Below are 27,304 nucleotides of genomic sequence, written 5' to 3'. Positions count from 1 at the left end.
CCCCAGCTTACCTATCAATAAAAAAACAGAGAGATTTTATAATGAGGAATTCTAGACTGAAGGGAACCCTTGCAAAAAAGTGCTAAAAAGCTCCCCCATTGGCTGCACGTCACCGTTATGAATGCATGATGATGACATGCAGCCAACGGGAGAGCCCTTTCACCTCTTTTTTGCAAGGGCTCCCTTCAGTTTAGACTTCCTCTTTTATAATATATGCTATTCCAACCCTACTATATACTGAAAATAGTTAGAAACCCATTCTATATTCCTCACAATCACATAATTTCATTTCCACTCCAAACATGTTAAGAGATCAGGATTGATATTATTCAAACCTTACATTGATTCGAAACAAACTTGAATTCTTGCCTTTTAGGGACATACACCCTGGGAATCGAAACCATCCCTCTTTACAACAGGCATCAGAATCGACCTCTTTGTTAAAATTAAAACAAAAAAATAATAATAAAAGAAAAGAGAGAGAGGCGATCTGTCTCGCATAATCAGCGAACCCGCTCTTGAAGATGTTTTAGCTAAGACTACCATTACACAAGAAGTGATGTTTGAGGGAACTCTGATCAGAGAACAACCAGAGAAGAAGTCTCATTGAAGAATGAATGTTTGTGTGTTTATACACTCAAATATTCAGATCAACCATTTCTCCTCAATGTCATTGGAGGGCTTTCACAAAGGCCAGCAACGAATCCACATCACGTTTCTCGGAAGGATACTTGATGGGCCTTGAGGCATGCTTTGGGAAGAACAGTATCGTAGGAAAGCTCACCAACTGTAGTTCTTTTTCTGCAAATGGTTTCTGCTCACCATCCGCTTGGAATTTCCCTACTTTGATGCCAGACCCGGCAAGTTTATCACCCAGTTCCACATAAGAAGCTTCCATTGCCTACATTACAGCAAATTATTAGACAACCGTGAAAAAGCAACAAATAGGTTTACCAATACCAAACCACAGGAATTTGTGGGACTTGATTAACCAAGCCAAAATTTTCATAAATCCCAGCTGAGTTATCGATTTTTTTACTAACCCAGTAAAAAACAAATATGGGTAAAACCAGATTTGTGACATTGATCATCCAATATCACAGCATATCGTTTCTCAGTCATATTTTTTTTGGTTTCTTTCCTTGTCATTTACCTGACAAAAGCGGCACCAAGGAGCATAGAGGACGACGACCCATGGTTCCCTCCTGTTCTCCAATCGGAGCAGGTTTTCAATTCCAGGCCTGCTAAGCGTCACAACGTTCTCTGTGTTGATGATGTCTGGAATCCCACCAGCAACAGGGGCTCCATTTCCAATACCGTTGAGTTGGGGGACCTGCTCCTGTCTAATGTTCCCCTTGTGGAGTCCACACTCCTTGGCAGTGGTGTCCTCCCACCACCATCTCCCTTCTCTCTCGTGCTGCCCTGGCAAGACCGGCCTCGTGCACGGCTCGCACCCAATGGATACATAACCCTGAAAGACCATACAACACAATGCATTAACACATAGAATCATATAGTTTTACTGTGTTTGGGTGGAACTGTTGTACTGGGGTTGATTAGGATTGGGATTCTATTTAAGACCTCATATATGTAAGCATACAGTGGAAGTGTGAAACAACCAATTATTCCAAAAGCTTAAGCTGTTCAAGAGTCACTGTAATTTAATCATTTATACTTCAACACTTCCCCTCACATGTGACCCCTCACTTTTTGGGTAGGCCATACATAGGGCATATGTGGTATCTCTTTTGCGTAGTTGTAAAGGTGAATTTTTAATATCAAAGGGTTGTTCCTGTTGGGTTTTGAACCAGGACCTGCCGAGGCAATAGCTCTGGATACCATGTGAAACAACCAATTACTCCAAATGCTTGATACGATGTGAAACTGCCAATTATACTCCAAAAACTTACATTGTTCAACGTTTGCACAACATGTAGTGAGTATGCTTGATTACCTGTGAATGTAGGGAATTTACTGGAACATTCATGGTCCTTAGGAAATTCCAAATATCGACACCTTCCACATTGGCCACCGGATTCCACTTCACCAGGCTGCCGATTCCACCGTCCACCCCTTCAAATGAAGGATCCACCTTCATTAACAGAACAACAACATCAATTAGTTTAGATTCAAGAATGCCCACACAGATAATAGTTACAGGGACAGAATGCTTTTTACCTGAACCACAGGAATATGGGCTCGAGTGCCCGGAGATTGATCTTTCCTCTGGCCAGTGATCCAAGCCCTAAGGCCTTTGAGAGCCCTTCTCAAGGGTCTCACCTTTCTTATCCTACAGCATTCCTGGTGCCCATCTTCATAGAAAGAAAACAACCCCTTGTTTCTAACAAGGCCTTGAACTTCCACTGCATCTGGGAACATGTACTCAATGCGGATATCGTAATGCTTCTCGACCGCATCGAAATACCTGTATGTCTCCGGATTCAGCCTTCCAGTGTCCAGGCTGAAAACCCTGAAGGGTCGACCTGTTAACCGCGCATATTCGATCAATGCTACATCCTCAGCTCCACTGCCCAACAAGTAGATCAAAAATCAAAACCCTCATCAGTTTCTGTTTTTTTTTTCATTTTCCATTACCAAAGCAATCAATCAATACAATTTAAACATTGGATTCCTCCTATTCAAAAACATTTTCGCCCTGAGTTCTCTTGGTAGAGCTACTAATGCTAAGGAAACTCGCTCCTATTTTTGTTCCATGGTGGAGAGTCTGGGGTACACCATAAAAAGATGGCCTAGGCGTAGAAACTAGCAGTCTGCTGATCTTGATCGAGACAGGCCTAGGCCTCACCTTGGATGCACAACGCCAATCTAATCGGATGGTGAGACAGAGACCACATTCAACCATAAATCGTTCACTGACTAGATGATCAGGACCGTACGATAAAATAGAATAGGGGAGATGATCAATCCCACTTGGTTCGGGCCTTTGTTTAGAAGCTAATTAAAATAAAGGGGCGTGTTAATATCAAAAGATAGGTGAAAATCATTTTCAATCCCAATTAATTTTGGTTCCCTTGGTCAAAAATAATAAAGAGCGTGTGCCAATATCAAAAGATGGGCTGAAAATCAATTTCAATTCCAATTAGTTTTGATCCCCTACGTCGTTTTCCTATCTAAAAGATCCTTGAAATTCAAAGAATACTCGTGACTGAGTGGCATCTATGAAATTTCACTTTAATCCGGTGTCAATTGTCAAAACCCCTAAGAATATAGAGGTATTTAATTTAATTTCCCTTTTTCGAAATAAGAAGAGAAAAAAAAAAAAAATTTCTTTTTTTCGTGTTTCTAATTCTACAATCTACCTGAAAGCAATGGCAATATCGTTCCCGAATTTCTCGAGAGCTCTGTCAATGATTTCAAGAGGAGATGCGTCTTGAAGCTCTTTTGACAAATTTTCGTAATCCTCTTTCTCCACCCTCTCTTCAACCTCTGCAATAAATAATCAAATCTGTAAATACTCATCTCCCTCCAAGATCTCTTTAAAAAGTGAGAAAAAAAAAAAAAAACCCTAGAAAAAATAAATACCAGGCGCAACAATCGTTGCCGCGAGAGGAACAATCGACTCGCTCCGTTTCTGTTGTGCGGTAATCGGCTTCAAAAAACTTCGTTTCCGGGAAGAAGAATTCCCCGCCGTTGATGGGAGGAGAAACCGATCCAACGGTCGAAAAGAACCGATCTTTGGTGCTGCAAGAAAAAAGAAAGTGAGGAATCAGAGAAGATAAATTCCGAGAAAGGGGGCTGAAATTTAGAAAAAAAAAAAAAAAAACAGGAAAGTACCTTTGATCTCCTGAGAAGAGAGGGAATGTGAAAAAATTGCAGCAGCGGAAGAAGACGAAGCTAATGCCATGAGATAATTTCTTCAACTTCTTTTTTTTTTTCTCGCGCTTTCTCTGTTCGATTCTTCGGGAGGCATAAATAAACGGGAAGAAAGAGGATTCCTCAAAGGTTCATTGAACCTGGACGCAATTCCATCGAGCGGCCTGGGATTGTCTTCTTCTACACGTGACATGTTTTAATTTGCATGAGAGTTGTATCGCGTCGTTCAGCACTTACGTCACGGTAGTGGAGAGAGCAATTATTACACGGTCACAATCGGGGTCCCCCTTTAAGTACGAGGAAATTTCCTAAAAAATATAAATTAATTCTGCTACTGTCTATTAATAAATAATAAAAAAAAAAAGAAGGGTTAATTACATTTACACCCCCTCTATTTTCCGACACATCCACTTCCACCCCTATAATTTAAAACGTGACAAATACACCCCTGTAGTTTCAATTTGTTTAAGGTTTGCCCCCTCAGCTGAAGGTTCGTCCATAGATTGAAGGGTTAGGATGATCTGATGGAGGTGATTTTTTGGGCACACCCTATCTATGTCCCTTTGGATTCAGGTATAGGCCCACATTATTTGGATGACCCAAAGCGTTCATTTGATGGGTCCTGACATAGATAGGGTGTGCCCAAAAAATCAGCTCCATTGGATCATCCTAACCCTTCAATCTATGGACAAACCTTCAGCTGAGGGGGCCTACCTTAAACAAATTGAAACTACAGGGGTGTATTTGTCACGTTTTAAACTTAAGGGTGGAAGTAGATGTGTCAGAAAATAAAGGGGGTGTAAATGTAATTATCCCAAAAAAAAAAAAAAAAAGGATAGAATTTTGTTATTTTCTATTCGAAGAAGAAAAAAGTAATAAACACATCGTTATCCAAGTAGGGGATATTTGTAGAAGTTTTAGATTGAGGAGACTTAAAAGGTGATGCTACAAGTAGTATTAAGAGGTTTGTCATCAGACTTTCTGGCGATGACACGTGGTACTAATCCAGCGGAGGGCGATCATGAATTCCTGGTCCACTCAAAAGTCAATTCTCCGATGGGCTGTTGCATGTGAGGCCAGCCATGACAAGCTCAGATTTTGTCTTATTGAATTCAATTCACCTGAGGTGGCTGCTCTCACATGCAACAGCCCATCCGCTAAACGCCTTCTGCGATGGACACTAGCAAAGCCCAAAATCCTTTTAAATAAGGCATAACCGTATCATTTCCCTCCAAATTGTAGAAAGAAAAAATCTTAGAAAAATATTTTTTTGAGGCAAATACTTTTCGAGGGAAATATTTTCCTACAATCCAAACAGGCCAATAGCAAAGAAACAACGGAGAATGCAAAGATAGTTTTAAAGTTTGGTCTATTTTTATTTATTTTTCTTCGGAGATGATTTTTTCAACCCCCCCCTCTAAAGGATTATGCGCCCCTGTTAACGGAACTGTGGCAGACTTTAACGCTTTTTAACATCAAAGCACGTTAACAGGGGGCACATAATCCTACTGGGGGTTGAAAAAATCATCTCTTTTTCAGTTTTTGTTTGGAAATGCAAAAAAGAATCACTTCTATGATTATCAAAAAGACATCTAGTGGGGCCCACTTTTGGCTCCTTTACATAACAAATCCGTTTAATCAAATGGACGACAATAATAGGCCCGGCCAAATGTTATTGAAAACACCTTGATAAGAACTCTTATGCCAGTGTTATTGGTGGCCTTACTCCGTAGATCCAAGCATTACCTTATGCCAGTGTTATTCATGAGTGGCCCTTTTTTTGGATGGGCAAGCTGGGGTTTGGCGGGACCCTTGCCGGTTTATTAGAGAGGGAAAAAGATGATACGTTTATGAGCACAAAGCGCCATACCTTATTCGGAATACACAAGGGAGATCCAAAACTCTCGAGATTGACAAACCCTAAATCTAAGAGTTTGAACTTCCTGCCAGGATTCACTTGATACTCCTAGTTTTGGACTCGATTCTTCACTATCCTCTTGCTCAACTGGGATTAGATTGACTAGATGACACTCATCCGCCCATAATACTCTCTTCTTTCGAGCTTCTTTGGAACCGTCTGTGGTAGCCTTTATTGAGATATTGAAGGAGTTTTCAAAATTTTCATCCTCACTCTCTTCCGTGTACTATGTTCTGAAGCTGTTGAGTTTTCAGACTTTTTATCCTCACTCTCTTTAGTTGTGTCTTCTCCATCAACAGCATCAAGCATGGATATAAATTGAAGGGAGTAAAGCCACTGATGAAGGAGAAGATAAATGACAGCGAAATTAAGGAAGAGAGGTCTTTTTTAGTTTCTACTAAGCAATGGGAGGTAACTCCAGCCTATGGTTTCCGTTCATCAGTCATCAAATCAAAGATCTCAAGCTGGGAACCACAAAAAAGCATTCATCTCTCTTAATTAAAAATATATATTGTTCCAAATGGAAAATGATTTCAAGAAACAGTAGTTTTAGGATTGGCACATACCTTTGTGTGCCAATGTCGAGGTATACTGTCATTTTTATCAAAAAAAAAAAAGGGAAAAAAGAAATACTATTATTCTTATTAGAAAATAAAAGGATTTGCTAGGCAAATTCTCGGAAAGCCAATTCGTGGCTCACTTTTGCATGAGAGAATAGTCACACTGGCTCACATTTTGGTATTCATTTAAGAATAATTACATGGTAACCGAGTTGGACTGAGAGTACAAATAGCCTCTTAACACACCAGAAATCATTCCCTTGATTTTTGGCTTTTTTTCTCCATGAAAATGGCAAAACTACTCCTCCCATGCCTTGCGGTATTGGGGATTTGTTAGATTAAACTCCCGGTTCCTCTCTTGGTTTCCATAGCAGCACTCTTCATTTAATTCATATGAGGTTTATGTTCTCTCGTGCAAAAGTCAGCTGCAAAAGGACTTTCTGTGAAATTAGGTAGCAAATCCCGAAAATAAAATTGTTATTTGTGTAGTACGACTGTAGGACACATGTGATAGGGGGTATTGTTATAGACCTCCCTAGCATAGTTTTTCCTTCCTAGTAGCCCTCTTCTAAAAAAATCAATCTATAATTAATAAAATAAATTGCAGTATAGTGGTAAGATGGTGGGGTTATTAGACTTTTGATTGGATTTGTTGATCCAAATGATGACCACAAGTCCAACCAAACGTCAATCAAACTTTTTGATTGGATGATCCTAAACCATTGAGTCCATTAGAGCCTTCACAGCTTGCTAATTTAGCTTTGGAAAATCATTGGAAATTTTCTAAACTGTGCTTAGAAACTTGCTATTCTTGGAAAGCGGTGTATTCTTGGATTATCGGAATTAGGAATCGGAATGGATGTCATATCCCAATTCCTATTCTAATTGCCCCCTTTAAATTGAAACGAGAAAAACATAAAATAAAAGTTTTAATTCAAAAATTCAATAAAAAAAATCATCTCAGAAAGCGAGGAATCGGAATACCACCTATTGGAGCGGGTAACAGATTCCCACACTTTTCTCCCCTCTAATCCCACCCCGGTATCAATCTCGCTCCTCGATTCCATTCTTTTTTTAACCAAACGCTGGAATAGCATGGAATTTGAATCATATCCCAATTCCAACATCTAGTTCCTGCAAATCCAAACACACCCTATAGAGTATAAGATCCACATAAAAAGTAAAAAGTGTTGTTCCCTACCATCCTAAGGGTGGTGCAAGGGATGAGACAGCATAGGCATTCTTGAACATGTCCAGAGCTCAGGAATTCAAGCAGAGTGTGAGAGTGAACCTCGGATGCTTCATCTCAATTCTCAAAGCAAAGGAGGTCCATGGCAACCGGTACGTAGAATTTTAGATAGATGGTTTTTGTTTTTTAAAGATTAATTAGATCTAACCCATAAGACATTATTGCCGGAATCAGGCGCTCGAATTAGCATCTTATTTTGATTCAGCCCTATTCCACGTTTGGTTCATGAAAAGAAAGGAATGAAGGCGTAGAATTGGCACCCAGCAGAATTCGAAGGGGAAAATGCTGGAATCTATTTGTGATTGGTGGGGGAATCAAAATAAGATGCCGATTCGGATTCTTGATTCTAGCAATCCAAACACAATATAAATGTGTTCGGTTGATGAAGATTTTTTTCAGCAGGGTTTTCATTTGATAACTATCCATCTACAAAACCCTCATCCAAGGGTTAAAATTATCTAAAGAGGAGACTTTCTGGACGTGAACAATCTATGGTAGGGGCAACAGATGGACGGTTTAGATCATTGAAAAGTGGCCCCACCGATGTATCCTCTATATATATATATTCTCTTGGTCTAATACTGCCATGCGCTACTACTATAACTAGATTATTACTCTTTTTTCAGGCCATAGCTTTTTAAAAGTTTGGGCCCACACACCACTTCCACGTCTTACCTAGCCCATCGATGCGGACAACACGTGATGCTTTGTACGACAATATCTCACTAATTTCCACACGACCGTGTTTTGATGACGAGGCAAACTCTCCTTGTTTTACAGCAGCTTTCAAACGATATTACAGCTTTCAAAAAACAAAAAGAAAACTCTCATTAGCCAATTTAAAAAGTATAAAAAAACCAATTAAAAAGGGTAAGACACAGCCTCATTATCAAAATATAGTAGTGTGTATATCAGTAGCCTTTTTGTGATTGTAAATGATATTCCCACCCCTTTTTCTAGCAATTCCATTCCATTTTCTTTGCCTTTTCCCGGAATGTCAGACAGAAGGAGTAGATACTAGAAAAGTAGAAATGCTATCATTTTTAGAAGGAAATTTGGTCAAAAGGGTCCAAAAAATAGCAGAAATAGTGAAACGGTACCCCCACATTTCAAATTTGTGAAATGGGTCAATTTTACTTTTTCTGACATGTTTTTTTACCTAAATACCCCTCAGGCGGTTTTGTTTATTTTAAAAATATTACAGGCTTACAGTTTTCTTTTACCTGGAAGAGGTTACCAGGTCAAGGAAAATAGAGGTATCACATATGAAAATAGCAACCAAGAGATGAAATAAGGTTATCACACCTAGAAAATTTTCGGTTGATGTCTGTTGGGCCTGGAGGGGATTACGAGGTCAAAGAAAATGGGGTATCACATATGAAAATCGGGTGACCAAGAGATGAAATTGGGTTATCACACTTGGAAAATTTTCGGTTCATGTCTGTTGAGCCTGAAAGGGGTTACCAGGTCAAGGCAAATGGGGGTATTACATACAAAAATGGGTGACCAAGAGATGAAATGGGGTTATCACACCTGAAAAAAATTTGGTTCATGTCTGTTGGGCCTGGAAGGGGTTACCATGTCAAGGAAAATAGGAGTATCACATATAAAAATGGGGTGACCAAGAGATGAAATGAGAGTATCACACAATGAAAATTTTCGGTTCTTATCTGTTGGGCCTGGAAGGGGTTACCAGGTCAAGGAAAATTGGGGTATCACATATGAAAATGGGGTGACCAAGAGATGAAATGGAGTTATCACACCTGAAAAATTTTCGGTTCATGTCTGTTGGGCGTGTAAGGGGTTACCATGTCAAGAAAAATGGGAGTATCACACCTGGAAAAATTTTGGTTCTTATTTGTTGGACCTAGAAGGGGTTACCAGGTCAAGGAAAATGAGCGTATCACATATGAAAATGGGGTGACCAAGAGATGAAATGAGGTTATCATACCTGAAAAATTTTCAGTTCATGTCTGTTGGGCCTGGAAGGGGTTACCGGGTCAAGAAAAATGGGAGTATCACATATGAAAATGAGGTAACCAAAAGATGAAATGGGAGTATCACATATGAAAATTTAGAAATTACCAGGGATGGAGGGGACCACTATTATTACTTGACCATATCATGCCGACTTATGCCAAACTGTGGGACCCACTTTAATACCTCAGCAATCGATCTGTTACCATTTTCAAAAATATGGTGACTTCTACTCTAAAAAAATTATAAGTGTATCTGAATATCGCCATTGTTTACAAAATAACAAAAAAATTCATAAGAGTATATGAGTACATAAAAAAAAAATCATATACAACTTCTCCTCAAAAAAACCCACACCCTTACGCAAAGAAGGGAGCTTGACAAAGTACGCCCGACCTCGTGAGTATTAATGCAGAAGGTCCAATAGCAGTTTCGACGAGGTTCGGTCCGACGACGGGAGGTTCTTTGTAACTTCTTCTATTGTGACAAAGTTGTCGTCATTGGGTGCACTTGTAATGTAATCCACCTTTCAACTCGTGATCCGTTCTTCTCGTACGTGGCCTTCCAGGCGGTCGCTTCGCAAGCGGTGATAATATTGTCATCAACGGTTCGGGACTTTCATGCCAATGTGTCCAATCTAGTGTTGCGTGTACAAACTCAGCGTATGTGTCCCGATACATCTCTGCATCAAAACATTCGTAGAAGTAATCGTACGGATCGAATTATGTGATGTTAATGGCTGCGATTGCATGTTCGCACGGAGGTCCATATGTTTGGAAGGCACGACAACTACACGTTCGAGTTATCAAATCGATGGAATCTGTAGTTTCAAGAGACTTTCTGGACGAGCGAATAAACGTAAACATGTCTCAGCTACCCAAGCTGCTGTAACGAGAGGGTGATCATTGCCCTTTATTTTAGTTGACACGTATGGTCTGCAACAAACGATTTTACTACCACAAAAGTCATATGATTCACACCCGTTATACGCCATTTGCAACAATCTTCCTTGCATCGAATAGAGTACTTTTTGCGTGATGACTTTACCTTCTTAAAGATGAATCTCTATAGAATAGCATATTCTCGAATAACTTTCTTGAAGTGTCTCATGTCATAAACATTGCCCCAACTGTTAACTGATCAAATTTTAATATATCGGCTTATATCTCTTGGGCTCCAACAAACATGCCATACACTTCCATTGGCCCACTACCGTCACTCAGAACCGATTGAGTACCACCTCTGATAGGAGTACCCTCCCTGATAGGAAAGCCTCCGTTGATAGGCTGAGCGGTTGGACTAACAACGATGTTTTCATGATGATCATCCTCGTCCTCCACTTCCTTCTCCTCCTCCTCCTCCTCATCATCATCATCATCAACATTTCTTTCTTCTTCATAATCTAAACCCCTTACACATAAATTATTTTCAAAAATATTATTGACGTCTACTTCATGATCTCCAACATTTTATAACTCATCTGTACCTTCGGTAACATGGTTAGCATGCAAACCACTTGCCAATGTTTCATTTAAGTCAAATAGAGACCTGTATAGTTCGTAAATATATAATTAGCCTCAATCCATATGATTAATTCATAATTTGAACTATGGAAGTCTTGAAAGATTACCAAAGAACAAAAATACCTTATGCTGCGTTGATCTCCAATATTTTGTAACTCATCTATACCTCCGGTAACATGGTTAGCATGCAAACCACTTGCCAATGTTTCATTTAAGTCAGATTGAGGCCTGTATAGTTCAAAAATATATAATCAGCCTCAATCCATATGATTAATTCATACTTCGAATTGTGGAAGTCTTGAAAGATTACCAATAAACAAAAATACCTTATGATGCGTTCTCCTGGACCACCTCCTATACTAGTATCAAGGATCTCTTCACTTACAAATTCACTTTCGTAGTCTTTTGGCAAGCCCACTTTAAAACGCGGGCGAAGTTTGACATTTTTCTGTTCGTGTGCACGTTCTTGGAGGGGAATCGAAGTAGATGGAATGTTAGGATTAATAAAGGTTCTACTAATACAAACATTGTTTAGGGGAAGCATTGAGGAATTCAATGAATTAATACCGTTCTCACTTATGGTTTTCGTTATGTATATATCACAGAATTGAACATGGTTCTGTCAAACATCCTCAACATTCTTTGAAGGACATCATCATCATCATCAACGTCGATTAAAGTGATTATATATGGATCAACAACGTATCGACATTTGATTGATAGTAAAACATTCATTTCTGTTATACCAATTTTTCTTTGGATTGCACTTTGAAATTCATCAAAATTAACTCGGCAGGAAACCGATAACAATGTCTTCCTCCCCCCGACATAGTCCCAAGATACATCATCCTTCAAATGTCCATCATAGTGTAAAAGAAGAGAAACCATTGATTCGGGCATTTTTCTATAATTTTACACAGGGGTTCTAAACTCTCTAACATAAACTTCAAGACTCTAAAAGTGGCTATAAAGTTGTGGCTTAATGGAGCTTATTTATGGTGTTTTCAATTAGATAGATTGGAAAATAGGGCCATGGACTAAAAGGTGGTTTCCAGCACCTAAATGGGTGTTTTCTATGGGATTATCAAAGCCAAAAAATAAGGGATTTTTTTTTTTGATAATCCCTTAGTCAACCCTAATCACGGCAGTTATGAAATACCTAGCAAGGGTTCAACTCAATGGTAGGGCCATCAAACATTAATAACACTTATCAACCCTTATAAACCCTTGGACAATCCTAATCACGACAGTTATGAAATACATAGCAAGGGTTCAACTCAATGGTAGAGCCATCAAACATTAATAACACTTATGAGCTCTTATAAACCCTAAGACACTCTTATACACCCTTATAAAAAGACAGAGTTATCAAACACATTAAATGAGATATTAGGGGTTACAAGTACAAACCCTAATAGGACAAAAATAAAACTCACATTTTTCTCTTTTTTTTGTTCCAGGTGTTAATGGGGATTGGGGGGAAAGCTTGTTGGTAGAAAAGAAGGGAACACTTTTTATCCATTTTTTATGGCTTAACGTATATTTTGAGGGTGGAAGGGTATTTCGGTAAAAAACCTTGTCAGGAAAAGCAAAATGGAAGCCTTTGACAAGTTTGAAATTCAAGGGTTCCATCTCACTATTTCAGATATTCTGTAGACCAAATTTCCTTTTAGAAAAAGACAAGCAATAGGGTGTGAAAATGTTGGAAAAGAGGTGGAAATATCATTTCTACACATTGCACGTTACAAAGGTGTATTGTTATCGTTTTTTACGAAAAACAAATTAATTTCAAAAATAAAAAATAAAAAATTGTGAGATCACTCCTCGCCACGTATATAAAAAAGCGCACCGGACTGCTTCCTATTCCACCACAGTGACGAGCATCGTCTAGGGTTTTGTTATTCCTCCACTTTTCTCGGTAATCTCTGTCTTCCTCTGTAGAATCTCTCAATAGAGTTTTCTCATCTTAGAACTCATCTTTTCTGTTTCTTTACCAGCATTTGTGCATATAGAGCTTCTGAAATTCAGACTAATCTATTCAAGCTAGAGAGATTTTTATCCTCTCTCAATCAATTCCTGTTACAATTGCGATTTATTTTTTGTAATTGGTTTTCTGGATGATTTCCTCACAAGGATTTAGGGTTTTTTTTTTGGAATTTAGATTCTAGACCTCTTTCTTTGTCCTGATTGATTTTGTGGATGATTTCCTGGCAATGATTAGAGTTACTGTTGTATTTTCGCTTCTTAAGAAATACGAAGGATGCATCTGTAGAATCATAGTGTCAGACCCAATTTTAAGGAGTCTCAGACGAAATTTTGGAAATTTCTTGTGGAAAATCGGTATTTCCACCCACATATTTTGTTAATTTCCATCCATCAATTTATTTTGCATATCACTTTGATTCATACAGCTTTCAATGAATTTTACTAACCAATAAAACAAGGGAAATGATATATCCCCGCCCACCCCTCTGACGGATAAAATCGCTCCCCCTTTAACGTTGCCTTTCTTCCACGACCATGCTAGGTTATAATCCTGCAGCAGTGAACCATTCTCACAGAAACCGTTAAAGGGGGGATTTTCTCCGTTAGGGGGGGGGGGGGTATCAATTCCCTAAAACAATTCTAAATACACAGATGTGTGGAAAATACCGCAACGAGTGGGTGAAAATACCATGACCTAAATCTGTCTCTTATGTTCACAAAAATTGATAAAGATGAAAAATACTCAATTACTTAACTACAATTTTAAAACAAATACCGCACGAGTGGGTGAAAGTATCACCCTAATCTGTCTTTTATGTTCACAAAAATTGATAAAGATGAAAAACACTCAACTACTTAACTACTAAGTCGGAGAGTGAAGATTTTTTTAGGGCAGTGATAAATCGACCCCCTAAAATGATAAATCGACTACCCATGTGTCTTTCTCTCTCCTCTGGGTTAGAGAGGAGAGAGAAAGACACATGGGGAGTCGATTTATCATCTTTGGGAGTCGATTTATCACTCCCCTTTTTTTATCCCCAAGTTGTCAGCAAGATATCTAAATCTGTCTTTTCCAGTGGCCTTTGCAACCAAATCCAACACTTGCTTTTCACTTCTAATTTTGGGCCGCACACCTTCTCGCGCACGAAGTGAAATATGTTTTATGAAAGACTGAATTAACAGGGATATAAATCACACCTTGTTTAGCATATTAGTGAAAAATCAAAGTCCTCCCAATTTTAAAAAAGGAAATTTTAAATTATATTGATTAGTCCCTCAGTTGTAAGCAGTGTTTTAAAACAAGGATGTGGGACAAAACATGGGCAAAACAAATTCTATTCGACTTGGCATGGTGCAGTTCAGTATTCAGTTGACATGACCATGAATCGGGAGAGTCATAGGAGTTTTAATTGACTTGGTAGGGAAAAAAACGAACTCAGACAAAACTTGGCCAAGTTAAAAGGGTGTCGACTCCGGCGCACCAATTTATTTCCAAGAAACATGCAGTACCCTATCATAAATCTTCTATCAATATATCTTATAATTTGCAGTGAGCTATTGGAAAGTTTTTGGATCACAGTGATTGATATCATCAATCTGTGTTTTCTTATTCTGTTTTGCTTGTCAAATTTCGAGTTCTAATTGTTCTGGTAGGCCTCCCTGAATTACACTTACATGTTACAGCATATGCAATACTAGTAGGTCTAGTGTTTATTAGATATTCTCATATTCTTGTCATTTGTGAGGTAAACTGCTATGACTGAAATTTATATAACGTGTATAGGAACAGAGAAGAACAGATCAAATTGAGGCATGGCTTCAGAAGCTGAAACAGTTCCTACTGGTGAAAATGTGTTGGAATGGGCCCAGAAAGACAAGCGTCGGATGCTCCATGCTGTTTATCGGGTTGGCGATCTGGATCGAACAATAAAGTATGCTTTCTTTTATGAAATCACCTTGTCTTTTCCTAAGGTGTGGATGCGTGGGGTGATAATTTTCTTCAGAAAAGTCATGTATATTAGTATGTTATCAGATTCTACACTGAATGCTTTGGGATGAAGCTACTGAGGCAAAGAGACATTCCAGAGGAGAAATATTCAAATGCTTTTCTTGGGTTTGGACCCGAAGAGTCTCATTTTGTGGTAGAGTTGACATATAGTATGTTTCTAACTTTCTTATACCACTTGGGAAATTTCTTTTGTATCTTCGTAATTTATATTTCTTGTTGCATTTTGTTGTATTTTAGAAGTTTTTGTAGTGTACTTGAATATTTGGCATGGTCAACTTATAAGTACTGCATGAAACACTTCTTCCTAATAGTGTGATGATCTATATTAATTGGTTTTTGGTTGAATAGAGATTTAATTGCCCTCACATTTTTGGTAATTCACAGATTATGGAGTGGATAAGTACGATATTGGGACAGGCTTCGGGCATTTTGCGATCGCAAGTGAAGATGTGTGTATCATTTTGTAATATAAACTTGAAATTATGATTGCACCACAAGGGATCTAGCTTAACAATAACAACCTGCATGGGCTTGTAGGTTTATAAATTGGTTGAAGATGTACGGGCCAAGGGTGGCAAGGTCACACGTGAACCTGGTCCTGTAAAAGGAGGGAAAACAGTCATTGCTTTCGTACAGGATCCTGATGGCTACTTGTTTGAGCTGATCCAAAGGGGTCCAACACCTGAACCACTGTGTCAAGTTATGCTCCGCGTGGGTGATTTGGAGCGCTCTATTAAGTTCTACGAAAAGGTAGCCAGATCTTGTTTCATGTCTTTTGATTTATGTGTTGATTAAATTTATAGATAGAGATTTTCATGGAACACATAGTACGTTCCATTAGATTTCAACTGTCAACTGTAGGTGTCTAAATTAGCATACAATCAACCAACATGGTGATAGTCTATATGCATCCTAACTCACCTTATTGGAATTTGTTTCTCTATTCTTTTGGGCTTCATTGTTACCATCTATGATTGTTAATGCTTTCTTCTTCCTGCACCAAATATTCATTTTTATTGGGCTGTTCATGCCCGCAAGCGCTTGAATGGGCGTTGTAATCCCCATTTCTTCTCAAACACAGACTATCAGCACATCCTTCATCGTTTGATTTTCTGCCAATGCATTTGCACTTGTTTGTGAATTTTCTTGAAGCAGCGCATAAAGAAGTAGCAGTTGCTTCTATGGGGATATCATATGCTTAAATTTTCATAGTAACAGCTAAAGTCTTGGTTATTTGTGAACTATAGTTTGGTAACATATTAAGTTCATCAAGACACATCCAAGTTGGTTTGCTTGGGGCAGGTCTGGTTCACTAGATTTGGTTTTACGGTACTTCCCATACTCTTTGAATATTCACTAATGGGGCACAATTTTCACCCAAATCTTCATTGCCATTCTTTATTCTTTCTTTAATCGTTGGTCTTGTTTTCATCAACGCAATTCCAATTTGGAATCAACAAAGTGGGTAGACTGAAAGGAGAGGAAATAGGAAAGCACGCTTAAACAAACTACTTTTGACTGAGGTTTGTAGTATTGAAATATTTGAACCAATTTATTCTTATACCATGAGTTCATCTCATTTCAAAACTTTAGTAGTGGTTTTTGACTTAATGAAAATTTGAATTTTCCCAAGGGCAGCTAGATAAGCTCATTTCAAGGTAAATCTTTTTTTAAGCATTTCTAGTATAATAGAACACGGGACCTCACTTTTCCTTGCGTAACTACTTGGGTGATGATACGTCCAGGAATATGAAAAGATTAATAAAAAAAGTATCATTAATCAGGACAGCTACAACTCATTTCATTCGAACATGAAAATATGATTAAACAACGAAGATTTTAAGTCTTAATCAGTAAATTTAATTATATAACTAATCTACACTTAAGAATGTGAACAGCAAGAATATCAAAAAGTCACAGTAAGGAAATTTTAGCAACCAGACAAAGAATGTATTCTAATCCCATCTACAAAATCTCACAAGGTCTCAAAACATAACAATATGCCTATGAGGAATATTGTGGCTCTCAAATACGGTTTTGTGTTGGTTTAGAGGGGTGCAAACATAAGCTGGGAAGTTGCAAAGTATGATGGGAAGGTTTAGAATGTTATACTAGGGAGTACGGGTGAAAACTTGGGTTTTGGATATTAAAATAGAGAAAAGTGTTCCTGCGCTGCTGCGCAGGGACGTTATCTGCGCTTAAGTGGTTTATACCACCTCCAATTGGTTCGTTTAGTGGGTCCACCTTTGCGGGCCAAGCGACCAATGGGAGGCGTTATAAACTACTACAGCGCAGGGAACTCCCTGCACTGTAGCGCAGAAACACTTTCCTCAAACACAAGACGTTATCTGTGATTAGGTGTAAAAAATATTTCTACTAAGTTTTAGGTTTGGAGGGGTGCAGTCTCTCAGACACAAGTTGAGAATGTGCAGACATATGCCGGGAAGGCACAAGCAAGGGTTTTTTTTTTATGAGTAACACATGGATGTAGAGTTAAAGAACTGAAATAAAGAATATTGGATGAGAGAAGATATAGAAAGAAGAAAGAAAGGAAAGAAAAAAGTTTAGAGGTAGAAAATTGACCTGGAGTCACACTAGGGTTCTCTTAAGCATCATACCTTAGGATATGAAGCATCACACTATTGAAAAGACATCACATTCAATCAACATAAGAAACCATCATTTTTCATTCATATTCAACTGTTTTAAAGGCCAATCGACCTTTCATATTTATAGGTTATGCAAGCCATACAAAAACTGAAAAATTCCTAAAATAAAAATGCTAACCCTTTTCACATGCTATAAAGACTTGTGAGAGGAAGAAGGAAAAGTAGGCCAAACAGAGTGGTGCTTTTGTAACCTAAGTATTGTGATTTTAAGCATTTCAAGTACATACTTCCTTAACCTAAGTATTTTCCTTTTCCTTGATATACTCACTTTTGTATCTTGGATGATAAGAAGATGAGAGGCAAGTTTTTGATGGAGGGAGACTCATCAAATGCGATTAGCTGGCCAACCCATCAAAACTGTTGGACCTTAGAGGCATCAGACATAAGATGAATTTTATTTTATTTTATTTTTTGAATGGTTAGACATATGATGAAATATACTGACATTATTGCTTGATTAGACTTCTCCTCTTTCATATTATTAGAGAGACTATGACATTGCCATTCAGAGAGAGAGAGAGAGAGAGAGAGAGAGAGAGAGAGAGAGAGAGAGAGAGACTATGACATAGCCAATACAGTAGCAAGGGTGTAAATAGATCATTTCTTTGTGGCAATCTCCGCCCTTTTGTAATTCATTTTTTCCCTTCTTTTGTTTCTCTTTGTTATCTTCCCAACAAATCTGTTCTGTTCTATACACACAAGAACTTGAGGTTCTTGAATCTTTTAGCTTCAACTCTTTTTTGGGTACTCTTTAGATTGCAAGTTGTGCCCCACCAGTGGTTTAATCAATTTTGTTGAGTAGCTCAGGTATTTCAACTTAAATTTGTGTATTTATGTACAGAATGTAAGTTGGAAATCTCATTTTTTTCCGAGTAGTTTATTCACCATGCATATCTGCCACCCGAAGAGCAATTATTCACAATAGATATCTATTATACATCTTTAGATGTTTTGTAACCTTGGTGCCTTTACATCTATGCAGGCCTGTGGAATGAAGTTATTGAGGACAATAGATAATCCTGCATACAAGGTAAGTTTTTTATGCGATACCTAATGAGTATATGTCGTTTGATTGTCTGGCAACATATTAATTATTTCCCTCAGATGTATATCTATCACTAATCATTCAGTCACTTCTTTGTTTTGCACAAACTATACAGTATACTATAGCTATGATGGGATATGCTGATGAATACGAGACAACTGTTGTGGAGTTGACATATAATTATGGTGTGACTGAGTACACCAAAGGAAATGCATATGCACAGGTTGGTTATAATTTTTACCACTGATTAAGTTTAGGCACATTTTGTAAGTAAATATTTTCCTGATACATGTAACATTTATTTCTAGATTGCTATTAGTACCGAAGACGTATATAAAACTGCTGAGGTCGTTAAGGTCGTTATCGAAGAGTTAGGAGGAAAAATAACTCGACCAGCGGGTGAAATTCCCGGAATCAACACCAAAATTACATCTTTCCTTGACCCAGATGGATGGAAAGTGGTGAGTCATTCTTCCTTACATGGAAAATGCATTAATTAATTATCTCCCTACTGCATTTGAACCTGTGATGCCTATGTTTTATCCAATTAAATATTTTGGTTTTGTGAATTGGGAACTATTAAATTTTTAGGATACTTCATGCCACGCTTGACGTTTTTTTTTATCAGAGTCTTTCTGGTCCTTTATTTTAGAAGATAATGATAATTTATTGATAAAGTGCTGAGTCCTTCCTTCACATGGAAAAAATATTTATTAATCATCATCCTACTGCATTTGACACTGATTAATGCTTATGTTATATTATGTAATGTATCCAGTTAGTTACTTTGGTCTTGAAAATTGGAAAGTAATACATGTTTGAGATGCTTTATGCATTGCTCAAAGTTTTATGAGCAGATAATCTTTCTGGTCCCTTTTTGAAAGATATATGTTAATTTATTGATTTTTTTTTTTTTTTGAAATGGCAATATATTAATAGAAAAGGAAGGCCGAGAAGGACCTCAAGGGAACAAGAAAGAAATAAAAGAACAAGACATCAAGGAGCAAGGAAGTCAAACCAAACCAACTCCTCCCTCTGCACCCCAAACCTAGCTAGGTAGTCTGCTTCAGAATTAGCAGATCTCCTTACATGCTTATAAACAATAGAAGATCCGAATGTTCAATCAACAATCTCCTCAAAATAAGACCAAAACCTCCATGGAGGGGCCGCCGAACCCGACAACCATCTGATCACATTCTTAGAATCCCCCTCCACTATGATCTTGTTGTAGAGATCTTTATCAATTCTTTTTAAACCTATATACATCGCCCTAACCTCCGCCTCATTAGAATTGCATACCGCAATAGGCCCAGAAAAGGACCACACCACCGCTCCATGAGAATCCCGGCAGAGACCTCCAATACCAGCCGGCCCCAGATTCCCCAAACTCAATCCATCAAAATTGACTTTGGGTTAATCCACCGGGGGAGGCTCCCATCGCTGAGTAATCTTAGATTGCACTTCCTTTTCCATGCACACTATTTGCCATCCCTCGCATAAATCGAAGGCCGAGACAAATTTGAACATAGGAAGGCATTTTGCCCATGCTATGATTAAAGAAATTACTTTAATATAGATCTAGTATGGAGTTTTAGACATCCCATCAAAAACTCTGGAATTCCTCTCATTCCAAATAACCCACCAAGTGGCTAGCAAACGCATGTTCCATAGCACCTTTCTTTATTTTTCCATGGCACTAGATCCCAATTAAAGATTAACTCCTGAATTGATTGCGGAAACACCCAAAAAATCCCAAACCGCACAAGAATAAGACCCCATACTTCTCTAGCAAACTTGCAATGAATGAAGAGATGATTAATAGATTCCCCATCCTCCAAACACAAGGGACAATGGTCCACTAGCGACATGCCCCGCCTCCATGAAAAATCAGTAGTCTGGATCCGGCCAAGGCTCACCGCCCAACCAAAGATACTAACCCTTGGAGGACAATGAAAATTCCATACCTTTGCTGAAATGGAGGTTACACCGTAGGGCACTAGATGACGGTAGAAAGATTTAATAGAGAAGGAGCCTAATGAATCCCGAATCCATACTCTTTTATCTGACCCTGATCTTTTTATGTAACACCCCTCAAGCAACTTCAGGAGTTGAGCCAATGAGTTCAGTTCTCTATCAAAGAAATTCCTTCTAAACCTCGGAAACCATGACACCTTGAGGCCGACTCGTTCGAAACATTCACTTACTAAAGCCTCCTTATGAGAGGCCACCACAAATAAATTAGGGAACAGGCCCATGAGAGGCTCGCTCGAACACCACACACCAACCCAAAATCTGATCCGATCCCCAGAATATACTTTATATCTAATGCCACCTTCGAAAGAGTGAGACAGCCTTTTGATATCCCTCCACACAGTTAAAGATTTTTTACGGTACAAATCCTCTGATCCCCAATTTCCTGCCGAGAAACCATACTTGCTCCCTATCACTTTAACCCATAATGAAGATTCTTCGACTCAAAATCTCCATAGCCACTTGCCCAAGAGGGCATGGTTAAATTCTCTTACTCTTCTAATACCCAACCCTCCATTCTTGAAGGGAAGACATACTTTCTCCCATTTCACCAACGAAATTCCTTTCTTTTCCCCAGATCCCCATAGAAATCTTCGTTGAATTTGTTCAATCCTTAAGACCACACTCATGGGACACTTAAATAATGAAAGGAAATAGATGGGGATATTAGCCAATACCGCCTTAACAAGAGTTAATCTCCCCCCCTTTGATACTAAATTCCTTTTCCACGTTTCCAATATTGATAAAACTCTTGAGTTATCCTTAACCCGGACGGGGTTGGCATGTTGGCTAGCGTTGTGGGTTTGCTCCCCATAGACCCGAGTTCGAGTCCCCTCGGAGTTACCTGATGCACATGGTTTACGAGTGATTGCGTGCATCCATAAGGATTAGTCCTGCCCTAAAATGGAGTGGCGATACCCTATGCCATCCAAAAAAAAAACTAAAGAGTTCTCTTAATTCGTGATCTGGAATGCACTTCTTGAACCATACTGCTTGGTGATAGGCGTCATTGTCATATATGGTGGCCATGGCTCTCAATCCCAAGCAGAATGGATGATTACATGGGGATCCTAACCCCTCAAATCAAGAAGGGAGTTTTTTAAAGGTTTTCCCCTAAAATTTGGATTGCTACCATTTGTTGGCCATGGTCAAAAGGTTAATATATCCTTCATTGTGGGACCTTCAGAACCAAGTGGTCTCATGATGGCTCACCAGTGAAATGGCCCTGCTCACCACAACATGTGCCGTGCCCATGGTGCGGCCCAAAAGCGAACATGGAGCTTTTGCTGCGGAGTTTTTTATTTAGATGTTTGAAACAAGACACTCTCATTAGCTCTTCATTGAATTTCTCCTAGTCTTGTATCTAGATTCTAGAATATATCAGCTGATTGGGTATTTCAGATGATCTCATAATATTTTGTGTTTTCTTATAATTTGCGGTAATCCCCCCCAAACCCATGTAGATTACTCCAAAAATCCATGGGAGCTTACGTGCTTAGGTGCCTCAACTTATAAATCCCGCTAGTAGTAAGGTTTTTATTCTATTTTAATATCTAGGAAGACTGTTCAATTACGGAGCATGTATTTAACTGGTTAACCTTCCTGTGAAAAGATGAAAGTTTGGCATACCATTCAAAAGAGAGAGAGAGGTAAAAAGTTGGGCTAATATGCATTGTAAATTTAATGGTGGATGGGAAAAGGTTCTCCCACTATGCAATGTAATGGGAGATATATTAACTTAGGTTTCAATGGTGTAGTTTCTATGGTTCTCAAACTGTGATGTCTACTTAAATTCTGGAATAAGATTATTCATTTGTTATATAAGCAGAAGTGCACATATCTAGAGTGCTATTTGCCTTTACCTGTTATGTTTTTTGTTTACTCTCAGGTTATGGTGGACAACACGGATTTCCTGAGGGAGCTGCACAAGACTGAGTGATTGCTAGAAGAAAAAAGAAGGAGCTTGCAATAGGGTTCTGTGCTAATGAGCTCATTACTCTTACTACTACTACTAGCTCTTGTTGATGCTGCTGCTACTGTAGAACATATTCATGGGTATGTTGATATTACTCTATTTACATAGAGAACTCATTTGTATCCATTATCAATAATCCTATCAGGTGAAGGCTTTAAGTTCTACTCCTTGCTAAATCTATCTAATGAAGTCCACAGAACTGGAATGACCTTGGGATATACCAAGCGTCCAGATCTTAGCCCAATGACAAGGAAGATATGGGTCGAAGAAATAAAACGCAAAAAGAAGGGGAAAGCACTCTTAATTTGTTAACAGAACCCACATATTTTGCCAACTGAGCTACACTAGAAGGGGGTCTGAGCCTCTCTCTTTTTTGGCAGTTTTGTATTTTCTAGTCTTGGTTGTGAGAATTCTTCGTAGGCATCTGAACCTGGTTTCCTCGGCATTGTAGACTGGTAGTTGGAAATGTTGGTTAGACTCTGTTCACCGTCGAGAAGTGAACAGAGTGGAGGGGAATTGGTTTACACATTTTCTTATGGGTTTCTAAGTTTCTTATAACATGGATGCTCACATGAGCTGGCAAAAGTACCAAGTGGGGGTCATATGCACAATGATTCAAACAATTGATTTCCTAGCAAAATATGAAAAGAAAAATCTTCCTAATGCATAGCATGGGTGGGCCCCTCTATTTGAAAACCATGAGTGGGCCAACATCTCCACCCAAATTCATGCATAGGATGGGGCCCACTATTTTACCTCATTATTTGGGTGTGGGTCCCACCTTCTCCATCAAGATAAACAAATATAAATGCTTAGTATTTCAGATAAGTAAGAGGTATCTCTAGTCACAAAATTAATTTTTTTATATATTAGCTTTTGTTGTTTTGTTTGTTAAGTAGGTAGTTTTGATTAGGTAGGTTTAAGTAACCTGTGGCTACTCGATTGGACTTGGAGATATAACATTCTAATATCATGAGATTTTACATGGTGGATTGAAAAATGCGACTATTTCATTTTAAATACTTAACGCGGTAGACTAAAATTTCACAATGCCATAGTATATGAAATATAAATTTTAGGCTTGAGAAAGGCATAGTTGTAATTTGATGAAATCCACTTAATATAATTTCCCTGTAAATCATGAAAAGAAGAAAAAAAATGATGATGTAAACGATAAAAATCTTGAATTCCTTTTAAAAGAAGAGGAAGGATTATAGGTAGCTTTCAATGAAAATGCTGGTAGGTAAGCAAGCTTTAGAGACAAAGAGATGCATGGGTGATTAGAGTTAAATAAGAAATTATTTAGGATAGATATAGGGGAATGATAAATGCGCCCCTTTTTCATCACTTGGGACACCCAGCTGTATTGTACGTTGCAATCAGGTCACTTCATTCCTTCAGATGTGAAGTACATCAGCACCTTTTCAGTCATAGATACTAGGGGTGTGCATTAATCGGTTAAAACCGAAATAACCGACCGAACCGAATTCAGTCTGTTATTTCGGCTCGGTTTAATGATATTTCGGTTCGGTTTCGGTTCCTATTTCTATTAAATCTCGGTTTTCGGTTTCGGTGTCGGTTTTTTATAAAATAATTCGGTTAGAGCCGAAAAACCGAATGGGGAGGATTGTCCACTAGAATAAAAAAGGCTAAAAGAATAGGCGTTAATAATGGTGGCGTGAATATGATATTCAAAGTGGTGGCTGTCAGGGGTGAATAATGAATATGATATTCAAACTTTCAAAGTGCCACCACTAGGTCCACTAGAATAAAAAATAATGAAAGAGTAGTCATTAGTAATGGTGGCTGTCGGGGGTGAATATAATATTCAAAAGTGGTGGCTATCAAGGGGTGAGTATGATATTCAAAGTGGTGGCTCTTAGGGGGTGTCCCGAGTAAAATGGGTGAATTGAGAATATTTCATAATAACCCTAGTTTTCTTAACCCAAGACGACGAAGAAGAAGAAGCCCAGAGCTTTCTTCTCTTCTCCATTTTCCAACTGTTTTTTCTTAGAAAGTGCAGGGTTTTTTTCTTTTCAATTGAAACTTCAACAAACAGAGTAAAGAAAGGTATTATTTTTTCTCATATATAAGCTCTATCCTATTGATTTTTATCAAGCATTGGAGTAAAATCAAACTGGGTTTTTGGTTTTTATTAGATGACGAAACATAATGTTGTCCTTACTAATGCCGGAGCTCTGAAGAAATCCGGCATAGAAATGGCAATAACCGTCGCAGTTTCAAACTCGTCGCTTTTTCCTTTTTTCAAGCACCGGCCGGGAAAAAGGAGGTCGGTACATAGCAATCTCACGAAAGAAGCTACTCAACCTGAAGAGTTTATCCGCTTATTCATAGGTTATTCTTCTTCTTCCTTATTTTTTAAAAAAGTTTGGACTCTGTTAGAACTCACTATTCGGTTTGAACCGAACAACCGTAATCACCAAATCGGTTCGGTTCATCACCAAATTGGTTCGGTTTTGGTTAAGAAATTTAAGTAACTGAAAAAATTTCGGTTTGCTCAATTCGGTTAATTTGGTTCGGTTTAAACCGAATGCTCACCCCTAATAGATACAGTGTAGCTGGGTGTCCCTGGTAATGAAAAGGGGCTTAAATATCACTTCCCTAGATATATTACAGACAAATATGACCATTCTGCTCTACCCTATATATTTCTCCTAAGAAGTATGGGAAAAAATATAGACAGGGACAATTGGGTAAATTTGACAAGAAATTACAGTGTAGCCAAGTAACTACAGGTAATGGGATTGGTTACCGTTACAACATAAGTGCCACCCTGAACTAGGGGTGCAACTCGGGCCGGTCGACCCGAACCCGACCCGAGCAACCATTCATTCAACCCGAACCGGACCCGAGTTCCAACCCGACGAGGTTCGACCCGACCTGAGCAGCCCTTTTTGCCAACCCGAACCCGACCCGACCCAACCTGGGATTTTAAGCTTAAAAACTAAAAAAATATTAAAAATTTCGGGTTGAACTCGGGTCGGGTTGCCCAAGCCATCAACCTGAACTCGACCCAAACTCAACCCGGGTTGAGAAAACCCAACCCAAATCTGAACCCGACTTGAACTCAACCCAACCCGACTTTTTCCGGGTTGAACCCAGTAGTTGAACCCACTGGGTTCGGGTTGAGCCCGCCCGAGTTGCACCCCTACCTTAACCTTTGGAGAGTCTGTATAAAAACTCCAATTTGACTTCCTAACATTTGGAGAGAACACCGAATAATTTCTCCTCAAATCAAACGATTAGGGCTATTTCAGGGAGGCAATATTTAATATCTAGACCGTCGATTGCAGGGCTCAACAAATGAATGACATGACTTGGATCTTCAAGAGAATGACACTCCAACTTTACAACCAATAATAAAAGTAAACAGTTGATTTGTGCTGGTCTGTACTTTAAGCATTGGATGCCCATTCAGCCAGGGGCGGAGGCACATAGAGCATGAGGGGGCCATGGCCCCCCAATGACCAATGAGGGCAAGTGTAAATTAGTTTGGCCCCCCAAGTGTAAATTCCTGGCTCCGCCCCTGCATTCAGCATGGCCACAAGACCATGTGAGTGGCCTCATCATGCTTTACAATATCAACAGTCTTTATTATACTTGATTATAAGTGTACGTCTCTACCTGGGATCCAAAAAAAGGGAAGTGATATATCTGCCCCTCCTAACTACTTGGGACACCCAGCAGCAGTGTACGTGGCAATCGGAACCTTCGAATCTTTCTGACGTGAAGTACATCAGCCTCTCTGCAGTCACTGATACACTGCTGCTGGGTGTACCAAGTAATCAAAAGGGGGCGGATATATCACTTCCCAAAAAAACATGTCTTTACTAAATGAGTTTCGTGAGAAGCTATAGCCCCTAAACATTGGCTATTCTAAAGTTTAGGGTTTTTCTCTTTTGAAGAAAGGCGATATTCGACTTTAACAGTATTCTTAGAAAAACATTTATGACGGAAAGCATTTTCTTGGATTTTTCTTTTCTTTTCATGATTTATAGGGAAATTATGTGATTATGGTTAATTTAGAGGGATATCCTCATAAATTGAAGGCCCCCCTAAATAGCAATTGAATAGGGTTGGATCATGTTATCTTTTTTCCATGTGTAAAAAAGGTAGGAAATTTTAGACATATTCTGAGATTGGTTTTTCCACAAAATTCCCTTTGTATGGTTTTTCTCTTTTCAAAGAAGGAAGGCAATATTTAACTAAGTAGTTTTCTGAGATTGGGGTTTATTGGTTTTCTACCTATAGTAGGTTTTCAAAAAAGGACTTTAACTTTGTATGGTTTTGAACCATATTTTTAGATTGGGTATTTATTGGTTTCCCAAGTATAGTTGGTCATGGACGGTTTGGATCATCCTATGATGTGGTCCGTACAGCACTTTTTGAAAAATACGGGACTATAAGGGCTTACACCATATAAAATCTCCCTTTACTCGAATGGATATTTAACTGATCCTTTTCCAAAGTATAGTTGGTTTCCATAAAAAAGGATTCTAACTTCATAT

The 27,304-nt window shown here is 38.6% G+C and overlaps 2 protein-coding genes across 3 annotated transcripts; one reads left to right on the top strand and one right to left on the bottom strand.

Annotated features, from left to right (window-relative positions):
* Positions 1 to 303: 303 nt before the first annotated feature.
* On the bottom strand, positions 304 to 3,949 carry LOC143884146 (5'-adenylylsulfate reductase 2, chloroplastic-like). The gene is made up of 7 exons (XM_077387562.1): positions 3,796 to 3,949; positions 3,544 to 3,702; positions 3,321 to 3,447; positions 2,179 to 2,527; positions 1,955 to 2,092; positions 1,154 to 1,471; positions 304 to 901 (listed from the first exon to the last, which is right to left on the bottom strand). Exons 1-7 carry the CDS (start codon positions 3,863 to 3,865, stop codon positions 671 to 673), a joined length of 1,392 nt encoding a protein of 463 aa, XP_077243677.1. The 5' UTR covers positions 3,866 to 3,949; the 3' UTR covers positions 304 to 670.
* Positions 3,950 to 12,824: 8,875 nt separating this feature from the next.
* GLX1 (glyoxalase/bleomycin resistance protein/dioxygenase superfamily protein) lies at positions 12,825 to 22,939 on the top strand. 2 transcript variants are annotated; one of them, XM_077387560.1, is made up of 9 exons: positions 12,825 to 12,979; positions 14,831 to 14,978; positions 15,080 to 15,204; positions 15,440 to 15,504; positions 15,593 to 15,805; positions 18,707 to 18,754; positions 18,885 to 18,992; positions 19,078 to 19,230; positions 22,689 to 22,939. In XM_077387560.1, the coding sequence occupies exons 2-9, from the start codon at positions 14,860 to 14,862 to the stop codon at positions 22,737 to 22,739; spliced, it is 882 nt and encodes a 293-aa protein (XP_077243675.1). In that variant the 5' UTR covers positions 12,825 to 12,979; positions 14,831 to 14,859; the 3' UTR covers positions 22,740 to 22,939. The 2 variants fall into 2 exon arrangements, with proteins under 2 accessions (XP_077243675.1, XP_077243676.1); XM_077387561.1 differs by having other exon boundaries at positions 12,844 to 12,979; positions 14,837 to 14,978.
* The last annotated feature ends 4,365 nt before the right edge of the window (positions 22,940 to 27,304 follow it).

This window comes from Tasmannia lanceolata, unplaced genomic scaffold, assembly GCF_043159265.1.
Source record: "Tasmannia lanceolata isolate RefF3 unplaced genomic scaffold, GAP_Taslan_0.1 ptg000008l, whole genome shotgun sequence".
NCBI classification, from domain to species: domain Eukaryota; kingdom Viridiplantae; phylum Streptophyta; class Magnoliopsida; order Canellales; family Winteraceae; genus Tasmannia; species Tasmannia lanceolata.
The sequence above is the reverse complement of the archived record's forward strand: the minus strand, read 5'-3'. Positions and strand labels throughout refer to the sequence as shown.

Coding starts and splice junctions, on each gene's coding strand:
- LOC143884146 (XM_077387562.1), bottom strand. CDS start 3,865: ATGGCATTAGCTTCGTCTTCTTCCGCTGCTGCAATTTTTTCACATTCC. Junction 3,448..3,543: donor GGCAACGATTGTTGCGCCTG/GTATTTATTTTT, acceptor TATTTATTGCAG/AGGTTGAAGAGAGGGTGGAG. Junction 2,093..2,178: donor CCCATATTCCTGTGGTTCAG/GTAAAAAGCATT, acceptor CTGTTAATGAAG/GTGGATCCTTCATTTGAAGG.
- GLX1 (XM_077387560.1), top strand. CDS start 14,860: ATGGCTTCAGAAGCTGAAACAGTTCCTACTGGTGAAAATGTGTTGGAA. Junction 15,806..18,706: donor CTATTAAGTTCTACGAAAAG/GTAGCCAGATCT, acceptor ACATCTATGCAG/GCCTGTGGAATGAAGTTATT. Junction 18,755..18,884: donor TAGATAATCCTGCATACAAG/GTAAGTTTTTTA, acceptor CAAACTATACAG/TATACTATAGCTATGATGGG.